General features: G+C 41.3%; 1 protein-coding gene across 1 annotated transcript in view; it reads right to left on the bottom strand.

Annotated features, from left to right (window-relative positions):
• Positions 1-20,472, bottom strand: part of ush2a (Usher syndrome 2A (autosomal recessive, mild)) — a gene marked incomplete at its 3' end in the record, with an annotated part of 192,630 nt that overhangs the window by 98,162 nt on the left and 73,996 nt on the right. The window contains exons 29-43 of the mRNA XM_079292633.1: positions 19,941-20,071; positions 16,040-16,166; positions 15,430-15,531; positions 14,739-14,927; positions 13,881-14,011; positions 13,490-13,769; positions 12,751-12,975; positions 11,906-11,986; positions 10,202-10,390; positions 8,811-8,951; positions 6,897-6,972; positions 6,495-6,580; positions 5,341-5,500; positions 1,682-1,844; positions 1,449-1,596 (exon numbers count right to left, since the gene is read on the bottom strand). Of these exons, the coding sequence (XP_079148759.1) occupies positions 1,449-1,596; positions 1,682-1,844; positions 5,341-5,500; positions 6,495-6,580; positions 6,897-6,972; positions 8,811-8,951; positions 10,202-10,390; positions 11,906-11,986; positions 12,751-12,975; positions 13,490-13,769; positions 13,881-14,011; positions 14,739-14,927; positions 15,430-15,531; positions 16,040-16,166; positions 19,941-20,071 (2,229 nt within the window). The remainder of the gene's footprint in view (positions 1-1,448; positions 1,597-1,681; positions 1,845-5,340; positions 5,501-6,494; positions 6,581-6,896; positions 6,973-8,810; positions 8,952-10,201; positions 10,391-11,905; positions 11,987-12,750; positions 12,976-13,489; positions 13,770-13,880; positions 14,012-14,738; positions 14,928-15,429; positions 15,532-16,039; positions 16,167-19,940; positions 20,072-20,472) is intronic.

The following is a 20,472-nucleotide window of genomic DNA, read 5'->3' as shown; positions in this document are numbered from 1 at the left end:
TTACCTTTAAGACTTTTATTAAGACACAAGGACATCTGATTGCTTGATGCAAGTGCTATGCAATGATACTTACACCGAGTATAAGTTTCATAACAATTAGTTTGATTGTTGTGTTTGAAGGTCTTTTTGGGCATTTTGTGCCTTCGTTATGGACAGTGGAGTGATGGCAGGAAATGAGGAGAGAGAGATGCAACAACGCTCCGCTAAGATATAACGGTGCTCCAAGTTGTACCGCCTTTGAAGCAGTTTTTAAAAATGCGTACTTTGTGCTTAGATTAAATATCAAGCTTATTTGTTCTGTTCTCCAGTTTGTACATTTCTATTAAATTGCTAGATTAAAATATACAGTAAAGATGAACAATTTCATACTACAAAAAAAAAATGCTGTCGTTTTTCAAACAAGACGTGGCCCAGAGCAAGCAGGTGCTGTTTTACTGTTTTAGACTATTTGCAATATTTTGAGGTTTTTAAATTGTTAATTTAATTATTGTACTTCAGGGTGAAGTATATTGACTGATGATGCATCACTCCTCGTGCCTTCTAACTCAAAAACATTAGTATATTAAATTAGTATAAATTAAACTCATAAGAAACTTTAATTTATGCATTCTAATTCCCTAACCGTATTGTGCAGGAAACTCTTCTATCTACAACTTTGTGTCTCTTTACTCTTTGCTCACAAAAAAATTGTTTTCGCAATTTTTTTTTTTCTAGACAGTTCCAAGAAAGTAGGCGAATTTCAAATTCACCTCCAATATACATCAAATATACCTTGGCCAGATGTGTGCGTGGATGTTAATTGGCTGTAAGAAGAACAGAGAACAATGAGGGAGAAAGGCCGTCACTGTGAGTCTCTGTGCTTCCAGCCTGCAGTTCTCTATTCAGTCAAAAGGGAGCACTTTTCATCCACTTAAAGGAGCTTGGTGAAGCACTGCCTTCACACTACCGGCCTCCGTTACTCTCACATTCTATGTGCTCTCCCCCCATCTTTGTCTCTTCCCCCGTTCTATCAGAGTCCTCTATGTCCTCCCCTTTTCTGTTTTATCTCATCTCCTGGACACTCATCTGATTCCTCTTGCTCAAAGCGAACCGTTCACCTGTTTCATACTCGCATGTACGGGATACCTGAGCAACGATATAGGCATTTATATATGCGATAGTCTGGGTTCTAGTAAATACTGCCACCGTGTATTCAAGCCCAGACTTCAACTAATGTTTTCCTCATCACGAATCTTGTCAATGTTTTATCTCTCAGATCACGTTCCTGTATCTAAAAGAAATATATTGAAACGCAATTACTTAAATATGTTCAAATGGATGATTAAAAGCTTGCATGTGTTTGCGTGTATGTAGTTAAAATGTTTCATTCTAAACACTGTTGATAATTTGTTCATGTTTATTTGAATGTTTTAGGCTATGTACCTCAGATGAAGTCCCTTTCCCCTTACCGTTCGGAGTATCAGGAGGTGTCCAGCTGACGTTGAGTGCATGTGGGGACAGAGGCGTGACCAGCGGTGCAGGGACATTCTCTGGGGAGCTCTCCTCGGTCTGAGCCTGGCTGGGAGGGCTTACGGTACACCCACCTCCTGTGCAGGCCTGATGTGAACACACGGTAACGCATTCATGACTTTATGAATGCGACGGTGCAAATTAAAAGAAGATGAAAGAGGAAGGGACTCACAGCGAGTGTGATGGTGTAAGCTGTTCCAGGGGTTAGGTCGCGGAGTGTGTGGTCTTCAAAACGTTCTGAGCTGTTATAGACCAGCACAGGCACTGCACCGTCATGTGACAGGAAGATGGAATAGAACTCCAAAACGCCGTTTACCTGAGAGGGACGTGACCACCTGGAGAGAAAGACAGGCGTCAGCAGAGATATAAACAACTAAATATATGTACTCAAGTACTGCACTTAAATTCAGATTTTAGGGACTTTTACTATATTTATTATATAATGTTCAGTTTATTTACAGACTAAAGATAAGGCTGGAGTTATTTCATCGTCTGAAGAGATCAAAACTACAAATTTAACCTACAAGCAAGTTGTTTTTTTGAGTTTAACTAGAGCCTGATTAGCAGCTGGTTATACTTTTCTACTTTCTACCTCAGAACTGTTGGAAAACTATTAGAAATCCATTAAAGAGCCACACCACTACTTTGGTTGACACATTTCTTCAATGGGATGCACAAGGCCAGTGTAATTACAACGTTGGATTGTGAAGATAACGTATAATTGTGGCTCATATTACCATAACAATACAACAATAGACATTTAAACGTTTTTACATTTATTCAGATTCTAGAACTGTAACTGTCGTTCTTTTTGAAGACAGCTGTTAAGTATATTGAATGTTAAGATGTTGCTAGGACTGCTGAGATTGCATCGGTTTGGAATGTTTTTTTTATGCTGCACTTTGGTAAATATTCAATTCATTTCACACACGCACAAAAACGTGTGCTTTTCTCATCGTGTTTCTTTTTGCAAATAGATTGAAAGACAATTCAGAGTGCGTATACTGCCCACGCAGTTTCCTCTGTCAGATAGAGGTGTCTCCTGTTCTATATTTAGAGCACGAAGGTCATCCCCAACAGCGAGAGAAAGGGAGCGGAAAAGAGACGGTATTTATAAATAGAAACGTGTCGACTTACAAAATGTGCAAGTGAGGGCAATACGGACCTAATCTTAGCTATAAAGACTAAACTATAAAGAAGATCAGATGTAACTTTTTTTGCCTGCTTCATTAACACTGAACTGTGATGGCTTTTTATGTATTATAATAAGGGATTGTAGGAGCTGCTTGATGATCATGATCATCTATTCACTGTCCTTTTAAATGTGATTTGTGCCTGTGGATGATGTTGGACAGATATTCAAGCTGTGATCAAATAATTGTATGTAGAAAGTTGTGCAGTCATGAGAACATTAGAGGTAAACTCTAAGAGAGCAGGGCTGGTAATTAGATTCCATCCTAACAGTGCCAGAGTATTCGTGTTTTGAAGCACATACAGTATGTAAATCACTGGACTCAAATACTGCTTGTGTTTTGTAAATGATGTACCTTGATGCACTTTTCACGCATACAAAATCGTATACAAAATCCAAAGCATGTGAAGATTTTGAGAATAACAAAACAAGTAAAGATTGAGAACATTTATTTTTATGAACAGTTCTGCGATTCTTGCAGATCCCTGAGAGTAAACCAACCCTCCTGGTGTCGTCGCAGAGGGAGGTCATTTTCAAAAGTGATGGATTCCTTTCTTGGTTCCTCCCATTAAAAGCCAGTTTTTGAATGACTGATGAGTGTGTGTTAGCCACAATTAGCCACTGTGGCTAATCTATCACATTTATTACAAGATGTATATGGTGTCGATTGACAGTGTGATGTATGTCCACTTTTGAAAAACTAAATCAAAGGGGAGTTGTAATAATCTGTAATGTAATTCATCAGTGTTTTTAAAAACGTCGTGAAATTAATGTGAAACTTTCTCAGCACATGACAGTAAATTGAAAACAGTGTGCTTGAAATGCATTAGGTTCAAACTCTGCTTTACAATCTATGAAGTGACAACCTGTTTCCTGCACCTTCCCTCCCTGCTCTTTCATGTCTTTCTCTAATATGCACACTCATGCACACTCACAACATTGGCAGCATTAAATAATTATTGATGACAACACATTAAAGTATTGAAGATTGAAAACAAGCTGGAATTAAACAAATACGATTATTTTAGTTGGTGAACTTGACCTCTATTCTCAACATGTCAAGTGTCCCGTCAGGTTTTCGATATGTTTGTGACTGTGGCGCACACGTCTCTCAATGAGAGTATTTTTGCAGTTGTGTCTGCGTGTGTTTATGAACGCGTTTGTGTCAGGTAGTGTTAGATGAGGTCAGGGATAAATCTGCTGATATTGTTCTCTTCGCATCCTGCAGCCTTCCTCAACCTTTCTCACAGTCTCTCACCCTCAACCGTTCTCACAGACGCACACACTTTTTAAACATTTCCCTCCGTTCTTTCCATTTAAACTCACAAAATCTCTCTCCCTCCCTCTCTCTCTCTCAGACACAATAGAGAGGTATTGACAAAGTATGATCTCTCAACCTCTTCCTATTACCAATGTGCTAACAAGGCAATACATAGCCTTCCCACACCTGGTGAATATATAGCTGAAACACATTTTAGAGGCTTTTTAAAGACGATGAAACAAATCCCTGAAGGTAGCATACTCCCGTGGATGATGTATTACACAGAGACATTCTCTTTTGTTGCTGTAAATATAAGCTTGTTTACTTTGTATGGAATAACAGCTTCATTCATATAACATCTATATGTGGAGATGATTTGAACTGGCGTGCATGCACAAACTATTCATTGTTATTATAATGCTGAGTAAGAGAAAAATGCACATGTGATCAGAACCACTGGTAACCTGATACACATAAATCCCTACTATGTTTTGTGGCTCCGTAAAAACAAAACGGAGTCAGTCTGAGTCAAACTAGTTCAGTTACTTCAGTTATATTTGATTTTCAAACATTGCTCCCACATATTGATTTGTCTTTCAGATTGTTTTGTATAGTTTTGCGTTACAGGCATATGTACAGGCATTCCCTTTGCACAGGGTTGATTCAATTCAGGATCAACCCTGATATCAGTTAAATAAGAGCAATAAGTGCATGCTTTGTGGATCAGATATCGGGTATTATCAATTCTTTATCCTTTCAAATTTATATACATGAAAAGAAAAAAACAATCGATCGTTACCAAGATCATCACATCTTGACCACACACGCACTCACCATTAGACACTGTGAGCCTTCATATTACTCCTTCTCCATCCTTCCACTCACCCTCCGTCCATTGTTTAAGTGTGTGTGGATATGCCTGTGTGTGTGTGTTTTAGTGGCTCTGTGCCCTCCTGCGGTGAGTCCCACTGTAAGTGACAGTCAGGACACTAATGGCTTTCACGCAGATGGACTCTTACATACTCTCACACACAAAAACCAGGAACATTCGCACATGAGCTTGATGGAAAAAGTGCAGAGATCTATCTTCCTCTGTCCCCTCCTCCTAGAGGTGGAAGGTCAAGTACAGAAGAATATTCTGCACACGGTAAACACAACTGCAGAAGGTCACTGGCCCTGTCTCCACCTGTCTCTCTCTCTCTCTTTGTATTTTACACAGACACAACATGTTTTAGTCTTACCTTGTCCTTTTCAGTAATGCTGAAACGGTGAACATTCACTTTCTCTCTCTTACCTAAAAGGTCTTTGCGAGTATGGGTATTAACATATGGACAACACATGTAAATGTGTGTGTGTGTGTGTTTATGTGCTCACTTACTCCACCAGAATAGTCCGTGAGTCAAGCAGGGTAAGAGTTGGTACGTGTAGGGGCCCTGGAGGAAGCTGAGAGGTCAGCATAGTAACTTGTGAACTTTTGGTGCAGCCCACTGAAGTGCATGCACTCAGGACCAAGACATGGGTGGAATAGACACCAAGACCTGAAACACACACACACACACACACACACACACACACACGCACGCACGCACGCACGCACGAAGATAAGTACAAACACAATAATAGCTCAGTACAATTTATGGCTGAAAATCATTGATGTAGATCATAGACCTAAGTTGCCCAATAACTTGTTATTGTGAGGAGATTTAAGCCTCATTTAACTCCAAATCCCTGAACTCTATCTTCTTTTTCCAGAATCATTGCTTCGTGTATCTCCCTCTCTCCTTTTAGCTCAGTTTCTGAATCGTTGTTTCTCTCTCTGTGTCCATCTTTGCCTCACAACTCTTCTCCATCTGTCTCACTGTGGCAATCTCACTCTCTGTAACGCGATCTATTCTTGCACATACTGTATAATTACAAAGTCCATAATCCTTCCAATCACTGCGAACATCAGACACTCTGCATTATTAACCCAGCATGGATGATATGTGCTCTCATGCATTCATTAACTAACGAGGACACACACATACACTGTTGGGCAGCGTGATGTTTTGCCATGTGTGTGTGTGTGTGTGTGTGCGTGAGTGTTAATCTATTCTGCTCATATAAAATGCCATATAGAATGACTCTCCTGTGTTTGTGAGTCTGTGTACCTCCCTGCATACGTTTTCTCAGCATATGTTCCATTGAGTGCATCTTGTATGCATGTATCTCTGTGTTCACATCCTGGTGCAGCACTGTAGTCTCAGCGGTGTGACATGTGTTTACCTTCTTTAAGTCTCTTTAATGAACAGTATGAATACAGTATGTTTAGTGTTCTTTCTTTCTCTGCTGCTTCATTTTCACGTGTGTGTGTTTGGCGCTCTTTTTCAAAGTGCTATTCCCTCGGTGAGGACTGAGATGCTCTTTCCTTTCTCAAATGCTAATCCCCCTGTCCATTTTGCTTTTCTTCACTGTTCCCCTTCTCTTTACACCGAGGTCCCATCCCTCTACAGTCACACAAACACTTCATCTCTCTCTCTCTCTCTCTCTCACCAGTGATGTTGTGTTGTCGGTCCTTCCCCCTGTAGACCATTTGGTTGTTGTGATAGAGGAGGTATTCTGTAATGCCTCCATTGGGCCTATCATTGGAACAAAGAAGTCAAATGAGGGTAATATTATTACGTTATATATTTATCATACTATTTTTGATGTTAAACTCTCTGTTGTGTTCAATAATGGAATCTCAATTTAAGGTGAGAAATATATGCCCGGCGATACATGTGTCATTATTCACTGCTGTTTTTCATATTCCCTTGAAGTAGTAGGTCTGACATGTGTATTAACATGTTGCCCATTAGTGAAGGCTTTATGACAGAAGATCAGATGTGTAAAACGCAACCTAACGCTAACAAAATATGTGATTTGGATGTGAGAATAGGTGAGGCTGTGCATTACCTTGCGGGGCGTTCCCAGGTAATATAGAGGGCTGAGGGGGAAGAGAGTGCAACTGGAGGAGAGACAACATCTGGAGCTGAAATTGGAGGAAAATCGAATTCTTTGTTTGTAAGGAGTAGGTTATCCATTTTTCAAGCACCTTGTTTTCCCTGTTTCAATACAAACATAATACTTTATCATGAACATTGACTTGTTAAGCGTTCTTAATGTTGCGTGTCGGCTTGTGCGTGGCTGGAGAGGAGACTTTATGATTTCATGCTCCGCGATCTAGTGAAGAAGGTGAAGAAGAAGTGCCCGGCCGGTTCACAGAGAAGTGAGTACAAAGGTGTCTCCATGAGGTGTTGTGAGTTTGAGAAATAGTCTTTGGTGAAACAGAGTTATAAATAAGTTCTTTCTCCGGTCTTCCTAACATGGTTCAGTGTCTTAACTCTGCGCTCAGTGAGAATCAATACAGTGATCTGTTTTTTTTTCTCCTTTTACTTCAGATTGATTTTTTGCCGTCTCTGCACTGACCCCTGCCGTCACATTATCTCCCAAACAAGACCAGTTAGTCCAACACAGATTAATAGCGACTAACACATGAAGAAGAATCTCTCATTTCCTCTTCCACTTCTTCTTTCCTTATACATGTAATCTTCCCACCATGACCTCCCAGATAGGAAAAATGTTACTCTGTACAATCTGCCTTCCACTCAGTTGTAGGGCTGGGCGATAAATCGATTTAATCGATTAATTCGAATGTGTGCTTTAAGGCGATGTGTTTTATTGAAAATCGAGAAAATCGCCCCCACCCCTCCCCCCGTTGGGTTCCCGTAGTTGAGTGCGCGCGCATTGTTTACAAACGAAAACAATGGCGGCCAGCAGTGAAGCTCTCGTTCTTAAGAGAGGGAAGAATGTGTCTTCCGTGGTCTGGAAATGGTTCGGGTTCGTGTCATCTGACACAGAACAAACAGCCTCAAACAGAGGCATGCCGCCGAGTGGGAGAAGTGTTGCGCCCTGAGGAGGGAGCAGGACCGCGGGAGCACAAGCGACGCTGTCTTCCTGGCAAAAAATATTTAGAAAAAACATGCACTACTGTTTAATACTGTTGGTTATGTTGTGAATGCACTTGATTTTGTTTACATGCACTTATTTACTGTGCACAATATGTTATGTTGATGTTAGATCAGATGTTGGACTTTTGAAAATGTGAATGGTAAAGGGTCACATACATTTTATTTCATGCTGTGTTTGTATCAGTGTATTCAGTTAGAAAAGCTTACTGTCAAAAGTTACATTTGCACAGTTGTTTACAATGGAAGGCTACTATTTAATGCCATTTAATGTTATCTTTAATTTAATTTTATATTTAAATGATTCAGGCAAACAAAAGAGTGACCAAATACTTTTTGTATACTACAGGCACCTTTCTACAATGTTCAGGTTTTGTTTGCACTTTATTTTTATCAACCTACGAGGGAAAATCATCACAAAATAAAATAAAAAATTGTTTTCAACAGCTTCTGTCATCTGCAAAAATTTGTGGGGGAAAAAATCGATTTAAATCGTGAATCGGATTTTTTGTAAAAAAATCGGAGATTTTATTTTTAGGCCATATCGCCCAGCCCTACTCAGTTGCAATATGCTTCATTGTCTTCATTCATCATTTTGTGTCTTGCCCAATCCAGCCATCTTACTTCTTCTCCCACCCTTCTCCTTTTCATTCCATCTTCTCTTTCTTCCTCCCTCTTCTTAAGAGCTAAACTCCCTCAGGAGATAGGATGAGAGTGTCTGAGTGTGTTTAGAAGTGTGTCTGTGTGTGCCCAGACGCATAAACATTCATAAATGAATGCAACTGGTAAAGGATAGAAAGGTTATTTTCATGTGTGTGTGTGTGTGTATAAATATGTGCATGTTTGTGCTTTACAGTCTTACCTTCCTCCGGGGTTGTGAGGCTCGATTTCAAATCATTATCATCACCATTCTCATCAAGAAGACTCTCAGTGCAGCCAACAGGACTACAGGCGCTTACAGTGATGACGTATCGAGTGGCAGGAGTGAGACCCGGCAGCACACCTGGAGAAGAGGAGGGCATGAACATGTCAGACAGGGAGTGAGGCAGAGCAAACAGGTAGAGGCAGTTTTGTTCAAAAAAGACTCTGTGACTCTTTAACACCGCTTGACTTTTCCTCATAGTAGCTGTGGGTGAACTTCGAACGCATGTTTGCAACGATCATATGAGTGACTTCTGTTTTAAGATGTGAACGTATCCTTTAACACTCCTGTGTTCCAACCCCGCCTTATGCCTTTAACTGTCTCCTTTTAGTGCGTGTTGGAAACTGTTGTTACTAAAGTATGTATCAATCTTCTTCAATGGTGCAATTGAAATGCTTTACTTGTTTCCCTGTGCCACTGTTGCTAAGCAAGCTTACTGGGCTTGGCACACAAGGAGAGTCTGCTCTAATTGTAAGGCTTCAGTTGTCTCCGTCTGATGTTTTTTGTCCTAGCCGTCTGCCCTCTCCACTCCTTTCTGTATTCTGCTCTTCCTCCTCCTTCAAACCTCCTCACCCTCTGTGTCCAGTCAACCTGTACTTGTCTTTCTTCTCTCTCTCTCCGTTACCCATGTCTTTTAATTCAATTAGGGGCCAGGGCCCCACTCCGCTGCCATTACACCCTCATTTGCTTTCTGTGTTTTTTAGCCGTCGGTGTAATTCTGCAGTCAGGTGTCGAGGCCATCATAAATTAACAAGAAGCCTTATCACGGTGGACTTAATGTCTGGCAAAGAGAGAGGGAGGGAATGCGGAGCACCGAGAGAGACACTGAGAAAGACGGAGACAGAGAGCTCATCTTCATATTTGCCTGGAGACATGGCAGAGTGGATGAGGGGAGGGACGAATAGCAGCAAGGGACGCAGACATCATCATCATCATAAAAGATGAAGTGGGGAAAGATCGAAAAGTGAGCAACAGAGAGAGAGAGAGAAAGAGAGAGAGAGAGAGAAAAACAGGAGCAATGCCAAGGTATGACATCATTGGGGTAGTCCTGAGTGTCTTGTTCCAAATGGAGACAGTCTCCTAAAGCTGGGGACTTGCCAAGGAGACATTAACAGGGTTGCCTGGGACGGTGTGTATGTGCGTGTGTTTGTATGAAAGACAAGAAGGAAAGTGAGTGAAAAAGACAGTGTGAATGTGTTTTCAGTAAGCACCAAAAGGCAGGTCTTAATAGAAGGTGTCAACAGGACAACGGCTTAAAGTTAAATTCAGCATAAATGATCCATGTTTCACATGATGCGGCTGTGATGTTGTAAGGTTTCTATGTGTTTTACCTGTGACATTTCCATTAGCCAGGTACATGGCTGTGATAGGTGGTCTCTCTGGCTGATCTCTATTGTAGGCCTTCAACTCATATCTGTCAATCAGCCCTCTGAAGTCCCCAGTAGGTGGCACCCAGCTCACCTTGGCACTGAAGCCATTCAAGCTCTGCACTGTGGTAGGAGGTGGTACAGACCTCGGTACTAGAGAGAGAGAGAGAGCGAGAGAGAGAGAGAGCGAGACAAAATGAGAGGAGATTGTGGAGAGCAAAACTATGTGGATCAAGACAGGAAAAGAGATGCATAACTGCAAGCAGCAGAATGAATAAATAACACAATCAGATACTACAATTAAACTAAGTAATACATAATAAAACAAGTAAGAGAATCAAAGACAGAAGAAACAAAGAAAGAATGTAGGCTAGGCAGAACAAATGTCAAAAGACAGATACATCAAATAAAGGCAAAAGGGGAAAAAATTAAAGAGAAAAAGCAAAACAACAGGTCGAGAGCACATGAGGTTAAAGTAAAAGCATCCCCATCTCTCTGTGTTTTAATAGGCCCAGTAAATCAGACCTCACCATTAGCATAAATAGTATTTATGAGCGCAGTAACTTTTTCAGCACTGATTTAATACAGCCAGCCATTCATTCTGGGCTATATTTCACAGCAATCAGCCTCCCTCCTTTGCGGTAGCACTCTCCTTCTTTCTCTCTCTGACACCCTCAGTAGTTCAGGATGGTCCAGCTCCATCGCCCCCCCCCCTCCCTTCCTCTCTGACTATCTCACAGCCTCACAACCACTTTCATTTTGCTTTCACTTTTCCTTTGCTAACTTTCTTACCCCCCTTCTTCACTTCAGCTATTCTTATGTCTTCCTGTTTTTCTCACAATGCATCTCTCCTTATCTCCTTACCCCCCCACCCCTTTTTCTGTAGTCTTCCTCTCTCCTCTCCTCTCAGACCTTGTCCTCCATCCTCCTCCTCTTCCTTCAGTTCTTCCTCACTCTCCTTCATTCCTCTCTCTGGTCAAAGCATGCTATACTGAGACCTACCAGTGTATCGTTCGCTACTAACGAGCAGCTTTATATTACACAAGGGACCACACAGGCCATTCTGGGTTAACAGCCTTTTACTGGGATGCCCTTTATAGAAGCTTTATCAATCTCTCATACCGTCAGGCACATGCAATATAACTGGCTTTGGATAAGTCACACATACTGTACAACATAATCATGGCTTTACTTCCAAAACCTCTCAGGAACAAAGGGAAACACTGTAGAACAAAGTCAACAGGAGGGCATATTTACAAGGGCTGCCCCCTCTTAGTCGATTCGGCAACTAATCGGTCATTTCAAGTGGTGCTTTTGCATGATTCTTTGTGGAGAAACTTGTATGAGTGTTAGTCGAGAACAGCCCGAATATTTACTCCTTGTTGAACAGACCAAAAAGTGTCAGTTGCAGTCAATCAGATTAAAATCTGCTGGTGAACTTGCAAATTACATAGCACATTGAAGGACCACGCACGCACGCACGCACGTGTTTGTGCACGTGTTTGTGCTTGTGTACTGCAACAACGATTGTATGAGTCGGGTGCATGATGTAATACATAACTTTAAGTGTGTATTACTGTTATATCATCATAGCTGGCTGTAAACATCTTTGTCTGAAATACATAGAAACGCACACCAACTACTGCTGAATGAAGACGGATGTTTTACCTTCGCTTCGGCTGCGTCCTCTCTCCCAAGGTCCCGCTGCCCAACCTCCTGCAGCCAAGGCCACTAACCTGTACAAGTACTCTTGAAAAGTGTAAGAGAGTGTGTGTGTGTGTGTGTGTGTGTGTGTGTGTGTGTGTGTGTGTGTGTGTGTGTGTGTGTGTGTGTGTGTGTGTGTGTGATTGCACATAGGAGGAAGGGTTTGGGATGCACATGGGACATGGGAGAAACAGATTCCTTACATTAAAAGAAAAGTATTTCAAAGCTATATGCACAAAAAAAGACACATCACATGATCTAAAATCACCTAAAATCAATATCATGATTAATTGTCACATTTACCTCGGTAACAATAAACAATGTTATCAAATACACCTGTGCCCAAGAATATTCATAGATTGGAGCATTCGTTAATATTCTTTTACTGGGCAATCAACAGTAAATCATGGATTATGACAAGAAATATTTATTAACTGATTTGAAATAGATTGTCCATGTTTTGCAACTTAGATATTTTTGAGGGAACCTCCCTGTCAGTATTTTCCTGACTAATAAAAACTCCTGAAAAATACTTTTATACATTTACAATTCTTAATTTTAGTAATACGCTTGATTGCTGTTTGCAGATTGACTTGGAGGCTCCTTTGGGCAAATGTCATCATTTAATTGACTGTTGCAACAGAGACCGGAGTATCAATGCCATGTTCTTTCTATTGTTTGTTTGATGTCGGAGGAAGATCTATTACTGAAATGTTTCATCAAAAAATTGCATTGACAGTGTGTCAGAGTTCCACACTTTCTTTTCAGGTGAGTGCTGCGAGTGTACGTTTGTAAATGTGCAGCGTTACCAGTGAAAGGCTGGAGGCTATGATCTGTGGCTTGTGTCTTCCTCCCATTATACACCAACACTGAATCGTTTCCTCTGCAGTTGTACCGGCTTTCACTGGTGGGACAGCCGTCTAAGTAGACTCTAACAGAACGGCGGGAGGCAACAGAGAGATTAACACTTTGACTGACAGGAGAGTTTGTTTCATCACTTCGTATGGTAAGACCCCTTATGCAACCTCCTAGGCCTGTGAAGCAGGAAAGGAGAAGAGAAAGAGAGTGGAAGGAGAGGAAAAAGAGGAGAAGAGAGAAAAAAAAACAGAGGAGAAAGGGAAGGAGAGTGTGAGAAGAGCACATCTTTCTGAGAACTTTGTGAAATCCATTTAACGCTTTAAATTGTTCGAATAAGCACTATCATCCTCCAAAATCATTTACAGGTTGAATTTGCCATGCACTTAAACTGAGGTTGAATGAGATACAGCAATCAAATACCAGTTGAACCACTATAACTCCTGGTTGGTACATTTAATGCAGCCCTGGCTAGATAGTGGAGTCGGCAAGTTACGCTCAAGGCAAACAAAACCCGCATGTACCTAAAATCTCACTTGTTTAACCCCATAGAAGAAAAGCAAAAACAAGCAAATGCCATGTTTGACCAGTTCAGCTGCATAACCTGTGTGTACTGCATCAATAACACCCAAATTAAACTCTTCTTTTTGGTGGAACACCTGCCATGTAAAAGTACTGACACTACTTTCTCACCGTGTCTGTGACTTCGGCTGTCCAGAGCAGGATGTATGAGCTCCGTGGGCACGCCCCCCAAGTATAATGGCGAATCAACTCTCAGCCTCGCTGCCTCTCCCGCTCCCCTTGTCTCCTCTGCCCAGTCATTGACTGCTGCAGAAATGAGCGAGCCGCGTTTTGCCAGTGAAAGTGGTTTCCAGTGTCCATCGCAGTAGCTAAGCCCCACCCACATGCTGAGTTCAGTCACTTGATCTTCAGCGGCAAGAATGAACGTCAGGAGGCCGGCTTCCAGCTCCACCTATAAATAAACAAATGGAAACAAAACAAGCTAATGTCCTGCATTTTTAAAGTTTTATTTTAGTATTTTCAGTATTTAAACACTAATCTTAAATGTGTCTGTGCTCCTTACCAGCATATAGTCATCAGTTTGTGTGTTGTATGTAAAGAGTAAAAGTGCATCGAGTTGGTCTGTTCTGAAATCCATATAAATGTCAAAGTCCTGTCCTCCACTGAATACATCTCTGGCCATCTCCAAGAAACCTGAAAGAAGAAGCAAATAATTGCCATGAAATTACGAGGCAAGGGCTGAATAATGAAAATAACTTATTTCGCTGTGAAGATTGTCTGTACACCTTTATTTTCAAATATAAAGTTTGAGTCACATTTAAAATGTGTGACATGGTTAAGATGTTTTTCATAGATTTAAAAGAGACAAATAAAAGGTTGGATGAACAGGCCCTTTTTACGAAGCAATAATGGAGGAAATGTGCACTGATGAACCTGCTCTTTCACAAAGAGACCAATTAACTTATCATCATCATATTTATCAACACGAAACAACAACCTCATTATCAGCAACAAGCATCTTATTAAGATTTACAGTGTTGCGAGTGCATTCGAGACACTAAATATCCACTTGAAGTTGTATCTGAACACAGCTTGAAAAAAAGACCCTCAATAGAACTTTTCTCTGCAATGCAAATTATCTGTCACATATTGTCATATTTCAAAATACTCCTCCAAATAAATGAGAAAAAAAAACATGCTGCTAAAATAACTAGCTTTGTAAATAACCCTTAAAAATGATGCAATCTAATAATTTGGCAGTACCTCACCAGTGGGCCCCGCAGTCTAATGTGAACTATCATTTGTCTCTTAATGGACATTCATCTCTGTGGTAGTGATGTTAGCGTGCATTATCCTTGTGAAACAACTGAATGAACAAGAAGTCATCGTAAACATTTATATGATGAACAAAGGATCCTACCATGACCCAGAAAATGGGCTCCTTCTACAGTTTGAATTGGGCATCCCTCCCAGCTTTCATACACTGCCACCATCTTTGTGGCTTTAGCCCACTCTAGAGATTTCCATTCCTCTGACGGGCTGTCAGTCATCTTAAAGCTCAAGTCTCTGAGGCAACCAGAGAAACGCTGTTGCACTAGCCGAGCATCACCTGGTGAGACAGACAAGAATTAATACCACAACTGTCAATTGAAAATCACTCCATGCTGCCGAAGTTAAAAGTTTGAGTTCAAGTTGTCAGTGCAAATGGACATCCAGTGCTTATCATACAAATGGCCAGGAGCGACCAAGTATCAGTACCTGAATATGAGAGTGATGACACATTTTATGAAGACAGGGAGCGAGCTGGTACGGTCTATTTGAACCTCGCCCAGGAGACTTTAAAAGGTTTATATCCCTTTCCAAATTATACTTGAGGAGAGAAAATGCCTATGTAATCCAGAGCTGTAGCACTAAGCTACCTGAGAGTGAGTGGAGATAAACAGGCAGAATACCATTTCCTCCTTGGCGACTCAATAACATACATTAAAAGACATTAAAAAGCCAAGCCAGGTTCAGATGCCCCAAATGTATCTAATCTATTTAAAAGTTAGAAATGATAAACCATATCACTAAATTATCATTAAAGAGAGTTGGTGTGACAATGGACTTACCCGCATCCTCCCTTAGCAAAGTCAAGTCTCCCGGCAGCCCTCCAATGAACATCCCTGTGTTCTCTCCTATGATGGTGCTGCCGCTGGAAGCTGCCGCACTTCCTGGTGACGGTGGTTGTGGTGATGGTGGAGGTAGGATGTTATAAAAATGAAGTTAGTGCATTTGGAGAACAAAAAGGGATTTGTATAAAAGGAAGGACAATATAATAAAGAGAGGAAGTAATCAAAGGGTAAAGGCAAACAAGAGCAGAGGAGAGAGACTAAGTGAGGGGAGGGTTATGCTCATGCAGTGTCTGTCCAGATTTATCCTGAAAGAAGGAAAATGTAATTTGGAAACATATTTGAGAACAACTGAGGAACAAAAGTTAGTTTCTGAGTTTGTGTGTGTGAAGCAGTTTTTTTTCTCGTCAGATACAGAGTGGCTGGGATTAACCTGGCTAATACCTCCATGCAGAGGTGGGGGATTTACATGCATAGAGAAACACACACACGCACAGGTGCACATCCTCGCATGCATGGAAGAGAAACAAATGCACTCTCATTTACACTCATACGCCCACACACTGAAAAAGATACACACAGTGGTCAGTATGAATATGAGAAGAGTTACCTCTGAATTGATTGTTTACAACGATTGTTCCCACGGCCCCTCGCCTTGTTGCTATGATGCTGTGCCATTGTCCATCATTGTAGCGGCGCCCTCCATCACCCTGTACACTCACAGCCACCGCTGAGCCCTACACACACAAACACATGAACCCACATTACAAGCAAGAATTCAAACAGATATACTTGGGGTGACCCCGACCCGTCGACTATTTGATGATGCAATCGAAGGAGCCCGATTCAACTGAGGCAGTGGCGGCAAAATGTGTTTATGAAACAAAGGATCATCGCATTTGTGCCATAGGGGGGTGCTGACTGTCTGATTTTACATGGAATTGCTTGGTTTCTACAATACATCATGATAAATAGGTATAGCTATTTTGTTATAGATATCAGCCTATTATTAATACTACTGATACAATTTTGAAAACTACTCATGTGCTTTCAATCAATCTGCTTAATGTGTGTGATAACCATAGCAGACCAAGTTGCACGTCCAAATTTGCGGGACCATCGGAGCAGCATCTTAATGATAGCCTAAGAAAGACTATAGACAACAACAACATACGGCTACTGTTCAACATCAAACTTACATTTATTGATCAGAGCATTCGCATAAAAACAAAGCACTATCACAGCACTAGATATTTGAATTCATGAACATTTCTCTAAAACTAGCAGAGAGAGCTCGTAGAAACAGGTGTTTGCGGCGCGTATAACAGCTGTTTGAGGTTTACAGCTCTCTCTGTTGTGTCCCTTCAGTCTGTGGATTGCTACAATGGAAGGAAAACGGAATAAGGAGGAAAACTTTTATTTACCACCACGAAAATCAAGCAAACCTGTTGCTCCGTTTCAGTACTTTGGACAGCGCTGCATCTACAATACACACATACAACAAACAGCTAGGTGATAGTCACATGTACCTCCAATCATTTTGTTGTTTTTACTATTTTTATAGAGATACATAAAGTTTAAACAGAGGGAATCAATGAGCAAAAACAAAAACATTGTTTGACGATAGGCAACACTTGACGAATTAGATTCGACTGTGTAAATTATTCGTCAGGGCTACCGCTAACATATACATGAATGGATTAATGGTGTTGTGAAGACATCCTCTGACCATAGGTCTCGCAACTATGTGTTTTACAGTCATAAGCTAAAGTAAATCTATGACCCGTCTCAAAAGAGGCCACTTTTCAAATCACAGTGCAATCGAACACCTTTACCTTGTAACATTTCAAATTATCGATTCTTTATCCCTCCGTTGTGTGAACAAGGTTAGACATTAAGGACACGAACATGCACATATAGTCATCAACGTGTTGTTACAGGGCTTTTTGCTACCTATTAAGCATGACATCATTGTTGTGATCAGCTTTTAGCAAGTGGGCGAAGAGTAATGTCGTAACACAAGAGTAACGTGTACGTGCACACTCACACAAACACACTGATAACATACATCCACACACAGTTACACACAGTGATGAAGATTTAATGATGAGATCAATAAATGTATGAATGCCAGAGTACATCAGCCTCTGACATCTTTACTACCAATGCTCTACTTAACAAGACAACATGGTCTCTCTCTCTCTCTCTCTCTCTCTCTCTCTCTCTCTCTCTCTCTCTCTCTCTCTCTCTCTCTCTCTCTCTCTCTCTCTCTCTCTCTCTCTCTCTCTCTCTCTCTCTCTCTCTCTCTCTCTCTCTCTCTCTCTCTCTCTCTCTCTCTCAGCCCTTGAGCAAGGCACTTAGAACAAGATTGGAAGTGCTGCCCCTGTGGCTTTCCCAGCTATACTTGGCAGCCAGCAAAAGGCTGTGAGCATTTCTATGTGTGTGTGTTATTGTGGCAGGGTTTCTCCAGGCTCAGGATGGGCCTTTGGGGGTGAGTATGCATGACAGGAAGAATGATTGGTCCGTGTCTTAGTTGGCTTATCCAGCGTCAGCCGCATGTGTAATATATTGCGGCAGTGGATGGGAGGGGAGTTGACTGGTGGAAGTCAAAGACATCGTATTTAACTTAAGAATCTGACAGGTGACGAGCAATCATCTAAGTTAAGTGTAAGAAACATCTGTATTGAATTCATTAAAGATAGGATAGGTGCTTGAGTTCATGCATCAGTATTCAATATTTTTGTCCGGTTAATAAGAGTCTGAAGAGGACTACAATATTGAAGATGTTTGTGAGTGTGTGTTTTCATAAGTAGGCAAGGAATCCCCTGGGTTATACGACACAGTAAATGCACATTTAAGGAGAGCACCATTAAGTGGGTAGGCTCTGGTTCATTTCCAAGTTTGAGTTCACATGTTGAGCATCTGTTGTTGGAGATTACAATATGTTCTTCCCCACAGGCTGGAGGACTGTAAAATGAAAGCTTTCCAGATTTCACTCAGCGCCACCAGTGTCATCAAGATGCATGGCTGGGACAATGAAATATAATTGTGTTTATCTGTGTGCTAGCGAATGTATTTAACACACAGTGACCGCTAACTTACAGTCTGTAATGAGAGCTACATGTGTAGTATAGTATGTCAGCCTTTGACAGACACTGTAGTTACCAGTAGCTACATACACACATGTATAGTGAGACAGCCAGTGGCCCATAAACAACTACTCACCTGCACCAATAGAGCGTGAACTGTGTGTGTTTCAGTATGTTAAATAGTTTGTGACAGTAAGCTACTGTAACTTCAATGCTTTGGTCTATCTATTCTACGTGTGACAAGTATTGTTTCTGACCGTCATGTGCTTCAACGTGTGTGTCTGTGTGTGTGTATGTATGTGTGTATGTGTGGCAGCTCACACGTGCACATATTTATGAGCATATCACTTTCCTGTGTCATGCTAAATTACCCCCCTGCACTGGTAATCCCATTAAGGCTAGCTCAACAGGCTAATAGGGGGAAGTAATGGGCCCAGCTATATGTATCTAGGGGAACACTAATAAGCCGTGACACCACTCCCACTGTTAATTACCCCAAACTAGTCTAAACAAAGGAATCAACCCAGTTGGAGAAGACATACTCGGTCCATCGCACATCTAGCAGTGCACGTAACCACAGACACACACTTTAACACTGCAAGTCAACAAGGATCTCTTCATTGACTAACTCCTCAGGACACACAGATTCACCCAATGGCTACATTTTGATGAGGGCTTTTTGATAACGAGTATTGGATAGTGATGAGGAAGGAAAGTCTAAGTGTGTGTGTGTGTGTGTTTGTTTGAGTGTGTAATTAGTTGGTGGCCTCATGGAAGTATGTGTAATCATCTCCCATCATCACTTTCATCATCTAAGTCGTTGACTCTTTAACCCCCCTACATGTGTCTGTATGGATGGATAAGGGAAACAGGGCTGTGTGTGTGTGTGTGTGCAAAGCTTAATTAGCTTGCAATTGGTATTCACGCGTGGTGACTGCAGGGAATGAGTTAATTGCAGTCCAATTCAAACGTTGACACACTTTCAAAGTTTTTTCCCCTCTCCCTGACAGAAACCAATGAGGGGCTACAGATCACATTTATCAGATGAGAACGAGTGAGAGAAAATGGAAGAGAGACAGAGAGAACGAGAGGGGGGTGAAGAAAGAACAGAGACAGAGAGAGAGAGGCGGATCAGAATAAAAAAAGAGAAAAAGAGACAGGAAGGTGAGCAAGTAAGTAAAGTGAGCAGAATTAAATGTTAAAGTAAGAGACAAAACAAATGAGGGACTGTGGATAAAGAAGATGCATGACATGGTAAAACAAATGTGTTAAATTACCACTAAAGATAGCAGCAAACTGAAAAATTGATTCCGTCTTCCAGGTGTATCATCACAATAGAACCATCAGTACTTTGCGCTCAGACTTGACACTTTACAAAAGTGTTCAAAAAATAAAACATAGGGTAACATAAAGGTAACATACCTGTGGATCAAACAAAAAGTAGGGGCGTCCATTTTTGAGCTGAATGGCCAGGAACTCTTCCTGATTTCCTGGAGAGAAGGCACAGAGCAGCAGGCCATCTGGGGACCGAGTACTGAAACTCAACTCAACGCCTGATACAAAGTGAGAGAGAGAGAGAGACAGAGAGAGAGAGAGAGACAGAGACAGCGAGAGAGAGAGAGAGAGAGAGAGAGCGAGAGAGCGAGAGAGCGAGAGAGACAGAGAGACAGAGAGACAGAGAGACAGAGAGAGAGAGAGCACAATATTTAATTTGCTCTCAGTATTTGATTTAACACAGGCTAAACAATACTTCAGCACTTGAACATTTTAAACAGTCGTGGAAGCTGTAATCAGGGCCTGACTCAATAAGAGACCTTTGGTGTTAAATCTGACAATTTAGATATCAGACAACACCCAGCGTTCACCATCATGAACACAGTCTTTCATTTCCTGGTAACGCCACGTTTGCTAATGCATACACAGTGAATCAAAGCTTCAGCAATGTGGGAAACTT

The sequence above is a fragment of the Melanostigma gelatinosum genome (genome assembly GCF_949748355.1).
Source record: "Melanostigma gelatinosum genome assembly, chromosome: 2".
Lineage (NCBI taxonomy): Eukaryota > Metazoa > Chordata > Actinopteri > Perciformes > Zoarcidae > Melanostigma > Melanostigma gelatinosum.
The sequence above is the reverse complement of the archived record's forward strand: the minus strand, read 5'-3'. Positions and strand labels throughout refer to the sequence as shown.